The 9,692-nt window shown below is 34.0% G+C and overlaps 3 protein-coding genes across 7 annotated transcripts in view; 2 read left to right on the forward strand and 1 right to left on the reverse strand.

The window, feature by feature from the left end:
• LOC113396186 (uncharacterized oxidoreductase YtbE-like) overlaps nucleotides 1–2,370 on the reverse strand; it is a 22,418-nt gene extending 20,048 nt beyond the window's left edge. The window contains exon 1 of one of the 2 annotated variants that reach the window (XM_026634020.2): nucleotides 2,200–2,370. The gene's annotated coding sequence lies outside the window, so the exon portion shown is untranslated. Of the gene's footprint in view, nucleotides 1–537; nucleotides 658–2,199 lie in introns of those variants that run through there. The other variant, XM_064216198.1, reaches the window with a different exon arrangement.
• Nucleotides 1–9,692, forward strand: part of LOC113396173 (protein PF3D7_1417600-like) — a 580,968-nt gene that overhangs the window by 546,531 nt on the left and 24,745 nt on the right. The window lies entirely within an intron of this gene.
• Nucleotides 710–8,962, forward strand: Diap1 (Death-associated inhibitor of apoptosis 1). Of its 4 annotated transcripts, none has more exons than XM_026634016.2 (3): nucleotides 710–907; nucleotides 1,927–2,004; nucleotides 6,791–8,962. In XM_026634016.2, the coding sequence occupies exons 1-3, from the start codon at nucleotides 823–825 to the stop codon at nucleotides 7,864–7,866; spliced, it is 1,239 nt and encodes a 412-aa protein (XP_026489801.1). In that variant the 5' UTR covers nucleotides 710–822; the 3' UTR covers nucleotides 7,867–8,962. The 4 variants fall into 4 exon arrangements, with proteins under 4 accessions (XP_026489801.1, XP_026489802.1, XP_026489803.1 ...); XM_026634017.2 differs by lacking the exon at nucleotides 710–907 and adding an exon at nucleotides 1,570–1,721; XM_026634018.2 differs by lacking the exons at nucleotides 710–907; nucleotides 1,927–2,004 and adding an exon at nucleotides 2,353–2,613.

The raw sequence follows: 9,692 nt of genomic DNA on the forward strand, positions 1-9,692 counted from the left end.
AAATTGGACGAATTTGGACCACACGCGATACTGGTAATAAACTTTGTTTTTCTACAGATTATGACTAAACACATAACAGTGTAACAAATCGATATTTAATTAATCGACCAAATGAAAAATCTACTTAATGTATTTAACATGTTATGAAGGTTATTCAAATATATTGTAATTTATCCGCACTTTTTTAATCCTCAACACAGCATATTATGTTACTTTAGGCATTTGTATTATTACTTACTTATTTATTATTATTTTTAATCATAAATCCGTGAAGTTAATTAAATATCCTAATCTTGCATTATTTTGGTAATCCAAGAACCTAAATGAAACACGACGCGAATGGACAATGTCTAAGCAATAATAATATTATTGCCAATAGAAATATAATTCATACTATATATCACATTCAATAATGATTCTCACAATATTTAAATTGTTGAAAATTTCACAGATTCTCGGGCGTTGTTCAAGACATTATATAAAACATGAATTCGTCACTTAAGATCGATAATAATAACAAAAGTAAGATTTACTTACATATTATTGCTGATTAAGATGTGTTTAATGATTGTAAACTGAGAACTATCTATTAAATGTTAAGGAAACTCCACATTGCACCATTTTGTGTAAGTCTATCGATTTTCCTACAGCCGCCCACTATGGCCTGAAGTTTGAACTTACAGTAGCTAGCGCGGTCTGTTGCATAGAACACACGTTTGGGTCGCCTGAAAACCGGAAAATGCCAAAAATCATACGTAAAAACGACATCCGTTTACTGTATAATCCATAACGAATATTAAAAACTGAAAATAAAGTTATATTATGAATATCTTGTTTAAAATTCTTCTATCACTACTAAATTGCAATAGTGATTCTGAACCGTCTTCTAGAAATGCAGAGTGCTCAGGTATATTAACGTTACGATAATCGCTGGTGATTATAACAAGATTCCGGATGTCTTTGTGTTTTGTGTGTTCCGTGGTGTAACGTAAGGCTTTAGGGATGAGGCGACAGCTGCAAAGCACGTGGAGCAGCAGCTGCGTAACGCCCGCGCACGAGCAAGCTGTGTCCGCACCTGCGCCAAACCTCACCTCAATTTTTTTACCACCTCTATCATCGAAACAGACGTCATATTAGCATCTGCTTCAATTTTTTTTTATTAAGAGATTGCGCATACTAACATTTTTATTGAATATATACCTGTAGTTATGAATTAACAAAAAATATTGTCATTCCAAATGTATTGAGCTATGTATGACATCATTAGTCGCATTATTAATTAATTTTACATGATTGATGACGAAACTACCTAGAACTGAACTATTTCTTCTCCTTTTCGGTGTTTACTATTGTTATTCATACGCAATAGGTATATTTGTTGGGATTACAAGTTGTCGCATCCAGGGTATTTTAGTGATGCAACTAATACGTAGTAGTCTGGCTAGCAGAGCATTTATTACTCAGACTGGGTACCTATTAAATAATTCCTAATATCATTAGTAGCTTTGTAATAAAACTTTAGTCTGATTGATAGCTAGCTGTTTACATACGTGGCGCGTTTATTGTTTACACCCATTGATCCATGCAGTGTATGTAAACGTCACATTTTACGTAATAAATATTTATCAGATCTCAGTGTGCCTAGTCGTGCTTGCAACAACCGTGTGTCATCGATAAATAAAATCAAAAATCAATTATTTTCCTTAAGACTAGTATATCAGGTATCGGAACGAATATTGTTTTATTTATTTTGTGACAATCATTTTCAAACTGACATTTAAAATATTATACTCTATACTTATAAATATACTACACTCAGTGGAAAATATAATAAAGTGTATTTATATAATTATAAAAACACAGTATATTTAACACTTTTCTACTAAATTTTATAATTGCGATACTAAACCTATATGCGTATTTCAGGCATGCAAAATGAGACATCAGACGAAGCAGAAGCAGAAGCAGAAAATGAAACAGCAGGCCCATCAAGAGTGTGCAAAGGTATACCTACATTTATAAAATATTAATTCATAATACATTTTCATATCGAAATTTTAAAAAGTGTCTTATTAATGTAGGTACAATATTTCCTTTCATTACGTTATTTTTAAGGTTATGTCTACGTCACAGCTTATCAAAATAAAAAGATGAAAGGACTAAATTTATGTAAAATTATTAAATGAAATAAGTACTTACAAATTGTTCGTATGCTGTTTATTACAATGTTACGATTTAGGGAATTAGGAATAAACTTGATAAAGCAATAGAAACAGCTGATAGAATTATTGGCACTGGCCGAGCGCGCGGGTTGGGCGGTGCGACGGCAGGCAAGTCATTCGAACGAAGCCCAACAGAGCGCGCCTGGCGGATATCGGGACAGTTACTAAACGTGACGCACGTATCGCTGGCGTGCTTGGAGCGCCATCGTAGGTTATAGTCGATTCCTCCGACAGTTGCGAGTTTCGCGCTCATGGACGTAGTGTTGTCTGTTTTAGTATCGGAAATTGTAATTTAAAGTGAGAGTGAGAACAATAACTGTTGAAGCTTTGGAGTTGATGTGTTTAACGTTTTATAGTGGAATTTCCTGATTACAAATGGAACCAATTAGAGGTGAATGCTTTTTCTTATATAACCTAAATTTGGGTAATGTGTTTTATTCGAAATAAATGATTTAATTCGATAGGTATACATTGTATTTGACATTATACCACGCATCAATAATAGTGATAAGTAATTTTTATTTTAGAAACAACAATTTAAAAAAGTAAATGCCTATCGTGGCATTTTTCTACCACGTCGACAACTAACTGATTATTGAATTGATGCGTGATTATTTAATAGCTTGATAAAATTAATTTAATAATCAATTATGTAACATTATTGATGTAAACGAATTTTTAAAATACAAACTTTTAGCTAACATTATTACATATACCTATAGATTTTGTGAACAGCTGTTTGTTTGCTCAAGCATATTTACTATAGTGACGATTATTTATTTAAATTCATTATTATCCTAATAGGTAGATGGATTATGACTTTTAAGAGTTATTCTAAAGTAATTAGTAAATATTATCGTGGTGATTAATGAACAAAGATGTATAATTAAATCGAGTAATTAATTTTATTATAGGAAAATAACACTTTGAAATGAACATTCGGTTTTTTAAAGAAAAGAGATGATGATATTATATGATCAAACTGTTTTTAATGTCCTTGTAAAATTAATACACTACATTCAATTTTTAATTTTCATTGTTATGCTTGTATGAGTAGCGACATCTATATGAAGTTGCTAAAATTACTTGGTAGAAATTACCCGATTTAAAAATACAATTTATTTGAAAATATAAGGAAAATAGTTGCCATAATTGCTATTTCTGAGAAGTATAAACTCATTTGTATTGCAATAGAGTAATGAAATCCATTTCACATGCTTAAGTATCCGTTAATAGATAATGTGTTATTGATAAGAAACTTGAGTGACCAGTAATTCTTAGAAAATAACAATGGCTTAGCTAGATATTATTTTATCCTCTTGTTAATGTACGATATACTTTATATCACATATTTCCAATACGTTAAGAGTTAAAACTCGATGAACTTCGATCAACTAGAACGAATCTTTATACGAAATAAATTAATGTACTTTTTGTTTGTTAAATGTTTGGCCTTGTCTTTTTCTCACCCAATTGTGCCTCTACCTTAGTGGCATGACCTCATAAAGAGATACTACTATTTGCTACCTAATTAAGGTATCCTTAATAGATTACTAATTTAGGTATTAAAAAAAATACATAAATATTTAATTTTAAATATTAAAAAATACAGTAAGCACACAAAAGTATTGATACTGTTTATTTGATTGTATTGTGTAGTAATGAGACTACTAACGCCATCTATTGGGTGATTAATGGTCTACTTATAAATAGTAAGCTTAAAATAGCTACAGACTTATCAACAAGCAAACAGTTTCTTCTTCATCATAATATAATAATTTATATATTTTAGGTAGTTGGAATTGTAATTTTATTTTGAGCTTGAGAGACGCTTAATATGTTTTTTTTGAACATTTTAAATAATTCGGAATTTTGTCTTTTTTAAACTTCAAAATCATCTATTTAAGATATTCATTTTTAGCAGCTTTGTCATATTTGTATCGCTTTTCCCTTGTTTTCTTAGCGGTTTATCGTCAAGAGTCTGAAAATTATGCATATTATTTTAAACAGCTTGCCAATCTATCTTTACGATTTTCTATTCGACTTATCTCGCTTCATTCATATTCAAAAATAGCCGATGACTTTCATTCATTCAATTTTATATTCAACAAAACGCCGCTTTTGTAAATAAGCTCCCCATCTGGCGGATGTTCATTTCCTCTGATATCGTTTCCGGGCTATATCCTTTGGTTCGCTTTTTTATCTTTCATGATGACAACCGAAGTTCGTAAACGACTTATGATCGAATGAACGTTACAATCGAGGCATCGTTGTACCGAAGAAAAAGCATTAGTAATAGACCTTTAGCGATGTAATTTTAAAGGTACAAGAGATAATGCTATGTAGGTAGGTACATTGGTGTCTACATAGTGCTGCGTAGGTGCTACAGGCAAGGCATTGGAATTCGAAAGCCGAGCGCCGACCACCCATAGGCATGAGAACACGGCCCCGTCCCCTTCCCCACGGCTCGCTACGGCGCCGCCTCTCGCCGCTCTCTTAAGGCACAATGCTGAATTTCATTTGCTCTTAGCGCCGAGCTTATGGACCTTGGATTCGAGACTTTTTGTTTTATTTTCCTTGTCTGTCCCGTTTCATGGAAGCAACACATTTCGAAATCTTTGACAGTCTCGTTTCACCGCGCATTTTGTTTTACTTTTAATTAGTATGTTTTCCATACTATTCCATACCATTTATCTAGATTTTTTTTTCTTACACATTATCTATTGCTATTCTTTCCTTTTCCTTAAATAATTACTTTTATATACATTTATACTTATTTGAAACATCAAATGAATGTCCAATGCATGTCAATGAATATAATGAATGTATCCAATTTTGACGGCTAATACATAGCTTGTACTAGTAAGTGCAGTCCGCATTCCACACCGTCACTTTTTATTCGGTACTGCTTAGACCCGCCCAGCAGTACTGCCACATTCCAAAGGCCCTTTTTTACGCTGTGTGGTCGCGGTTTCCGCTGAAGACGGCAACGTCGCGTCTCAAATATGAATGAAATCCGGTCGGCGGTGAACGGCGCGGCAACGTCGCCCCAGACGCTAGTCTGATTGAGAACTACATCTCTCCCGCGTCGTCCCTTCGCACTTCTCGCTTGTTTATCGTATCATAATATAGAATGTAGACGAATAAGTACGCGACCATAGCGTCTTGGATCGTGGTGGTCATACTTTATTTAACATGTGTCAACCACACGTGTTAACACTTTGCGTTGCTGCTTTTTTAAAAAAAATATTCCCGTTGGTCATGTCAGTTTGATCAAGAAAAAAAAATCGTGGTTGTCGTATTTTCGTAATCGATTACTTTTTATTATAATTAGAATTACTTCTTTGTGATGTCCACGAGACCTTTGTAAATATAGTCCTTCGTATGGACTCCGTAAATGTAACAGCATGGGGGACCCTAACTGGCGACACAGCTGTGCAAGGCACCCCACGTAGGCGAATTTGAACCCTCCTAAAAGTACGCACGCATGCGCAACAGCTACACGTCAATGATACTCGCAACCCTATGCGACACAACAAATACGAAGCTTACCATGGTCGAGTCGCGAAATACTTTTGTCAGATTTTAAATTATATCTTTTTAAAGAAAACAAACCGTGAACTCCTAATTTGAGATGTGCTTTTGTTATTTTACGTGAATTACGTGTTTACATAATCGCAGCACAATGCCGTTATTAGTTGATTGCAAGCTCGGAAACGGTAAATATTGATTTTTTGTGGCCATTACTATCCTTGCCTTTTAGATTTTTCGTTAGTTGTTTCACGTTATCCGTTGATTACGTGTACCAATACATTTTGCATTTAAATTATTTTCGCTCTATTTACAGATAATACTCTTAGTTTAAATATTTATTCTTTATTATATCTTATTTGTTTTCAAAATGAATCTAATTGTCTAATTATTAAATTTTTGTATTTTTTAATATACCTAAATCTCTTCATAAACAGTAATAATTTACATTATTTAATTCAATTATGATACGATACTGCGTTTATTTGTAATTTAATAATTAATATAATAAAATTATTTGTCGATTCCTAAAAAAGATTATTTTAAATAATTTTGTCTTATATTTCTCAAATAAAGTGTACTGAAATAATTACCTCGAAATATGAGAAAATAGACTAGGCTTAAGTTTGTGAGAGAAAAAATTGATTGCGGTCGTTGAGTGCATGCGCACTGAGTGCACGCAGAGAGGGCCTGAAGGCGAGGCGAGGAGAGGCTGCGGGAATGGAATGTCGACGACGCAGCCGGGCCGGCCGCAATGGCCGCGAACTTGTTGTTATGAGAAACTGTTGAGCACACTTGTTTGCTGTCTTGTTTTACACAACTGTAACCTAAACGACATTAGTTACTAAGCAATTTGTAAAGGAATATATATAAGTTCAATGCGTATTACGTTTTAAAAAATTTTATTCTACTTAAAATGAAAATATTACGCATCAAACATTTCAATGTAAACTTTATGAAATAACAGTCCAAGTATGTTTTGTTATATAATCTTTATCTGCCTAATGTACTTATCGCGTTTATTTCTTTCGTTACAGTGCCTGCGAACAATGCATCGCCGATGGCAGCTGGAATGTTGGCACATTTGCTGAAAAATCGACAACCTTTAAGTCAGCTGGTGCTACCCACGCCAGGATGTGATTCCAATTCAGGAACACCTTCATCATCGCCCAGCTCCGTTTCCTCATCATCTTCTTCTGAACCTAAGAACGACAATCGCGACTTATTCGTCTTCGGTCCCGGGGGCCCCGACATGAAACGTGAAGAAGACAGGTTAAATACATTTGATAAATGGCCTGTATCGTTTTTGTCACCTGAACTTCTCGCAAGAAACGGATTTTATTATCTCGGCCGAGGCGATGAGGTCCGCTGCGCTTTCTGTAAGGTGGAAATCATGAGATGGGTTGAAGGTGATGATCCTGCTCAAGACCATCAGCGATGGGCTCCTCAGTGTCCTTTCCTTCGACGTCAGACCGGCTCGGGCAACGTTCCTTTCGACTCAACAGCGGCAGCCGGTCGTGACGAGTGTGGTGTTCGAGCACCTCCCACAGCTACTACCGCTATTCGTATGCCCGGTCCTGTCCATCCTCGGTACGCTTCTGAAACTGCTCGATTGCGCAGTTTTTGCGATTGGCCACGCAGTATGCCTCAAAAACCTGAAGATCTAGCAGAGGCAGGCTTTTTTTATACCGGCCAAGGTGATAAAACGAAATGCTTTTATTGCGATGGCGGCCTGAAGGACTGGGAGAATGACGACGTGCCGTGGGAACAACATGCTCGTTGGTTTAGTCGTTGCGCCTACGTCCAACTTGTTAAGGGGCGAGAATATGTACAGAAAGTGATTTCTGAAGCTTGCGTTATTCCAGCCCCTAAAGAACAGAAAGATTCTGCTACAACTCCACCCGCACAATCGGTGGAGAAAAGCAGCAACGAAAAGGAAGAAGACCATGTCGAGGACACTAAGCTGTGTAAGATATGCTATAATGAGGAAAGGAATGTTTGCTTCGTCCCGTGCGGTCACGTCGTGGCCTGTGCGAAATGCGCTCTGTCAACCGACAAATGTCCAATGTGCCGAAGGACGTTCACAAACGCAGTGCGATTGTATTTCTCATGAGAAGGGTTCATCAGTAGAGGACTCGTTACTAGTCACATCACCGGGCGGCCCTGACTCGTGCTGAAACCACGCTCTGTGAAAAACCGCTTTAACTGTGATTTAATATATTTCGTAATTATATTAAAATATAGAGCGGTGGGGCAACTTTTAGTACTTCGGGCAAGATAGTTTGACAAACAGGAGTTTATTTTAGATGTTAAAATGATTTTAAATTATTTATTGTTTATTAAAAATATAATGTCACCTGTAAATAATATATTGTAAATATTAGCTTGTCATTTTGTCCCACCGACAAAAATGAAAGTTGTAAATTTTAAACTTTCTAATGCAATGACAAAGTCACCGCGCATTTATTAATATAATTAGATCAAACTTAAAAATTTGTTTAGTTAAGATTTATAATTATGAACATTGCCTAGTATTCATCCATTTCACAGTAGCGCTAAAAATAGACATGTGAAGACTTTGTTGATTGCATTATAAAAGTAAAATGAATAATTAATTTCATAATGTAAATGTAAACATTGAATTTAATTGAACAATTTAATTTTTCCATTACTATAATAAATACTGCACGTGTGTTTGGAAATTGATATTAGTGCAGTATAGATATGACTTCACTATAAATAATTGTTCCTGTAAATATTTAATTTTGACAATAACAGGCAAATTAAAAATTATTAGGACATAATGATAAGCGGAGAAAGTGTAAAAAATGATTTTCGGTAAGAATTTGTCAGGCAATGCTCAAAAGCAAACTAGGAATTCGTGTAACGTAAATGTATTGATTTTAATTTGTGAGTAAATTCAACGGGTTAAAAAAGTTGCATTTAAAATTCACCTTACAAATATAATAATTAAGATGAAATAATAATATTATTTTAAATAATCGTCAAACAATTAATATCACATATTATTTTTCACTTAACTATTAGTATCACAGAACTGATTTTAATTTTAAACTTACAATTAAATATATCACTGCAATTAATTATTGAGAGAATTTATAAAAGTCACGTTCAATATGTTTTTGTCATAGTTAATTATTATTTCAACCTGTTGATGTTATTAATAAAGATAAAAATGTTAAATGGTATTTTTGTTTTCTTTAAAGTTCTCATAGATCTTCACACATTATTCGCCAAGTAATTTACTAATTTATTTTAAAAAAGTTTTAAACACATTGATGTTAAAACACATGAGATGCTATTTGTGCCAATTAGTGGTCTAGATTGGTAGCGTGTCATTTTTCACAGTAAATATAATAAAGTCACCATACCCTGTCTTCACTTCAACAATCTCAATTACAAGTAACTGTTTATGGAAGGTAACATAACTTAAGCTGATATTAAAGCATGTTAGTTCTTTTGAGGTTTATTGAGATCGATCATGAAGGGGTTTTACTATTAAAATAATTGTAATATGAGATGATAGATGCATTTCTGGCACAATTGCTTCCTAAATTTGTGTTTTCAGAATTAATAAAAAATACATATAATTTATTACAACAACCAATATATTATATAACTATATTATAATGCGTTACTGGATGGTATTCCCATTGAGCAGGAAGGAAAACGATCGTAATAACAGATATGTTGGACAATGGGCATTACAGTACTTATATTATTAAAAAGTAATTTAAAAATATGAAATCAATCAAGGGTTATTGTTAGTTTTTTAAACTTGGATGGCAAACAAGCAATTGGTCATATGCCACTTTTACCACCATTATCATCATTGCGTTGGCAATCATGATGAATCTACCGTAATGAGACTGATTCATTTAGAAGTCGAATGTCCCTGAGATTTTAGTGATATGCCTA

Source organism: Vanessa tameamea, chromosome 11 (assembly GCF_037043105.1).
Source record: "Vanessa tameamea isolate UH-Manoa-2023 chromosome 11, ilVanTame1 primary haplotype, whole genome shotgun sequence".
NCBI classification, from domain to species: domain Eukaryota; kingdom Metazoa; phylum Arthropoda; class Insecta; order Lepidoptera; family Nymphalidae; genus Vanessa; species Vanessa tameamea.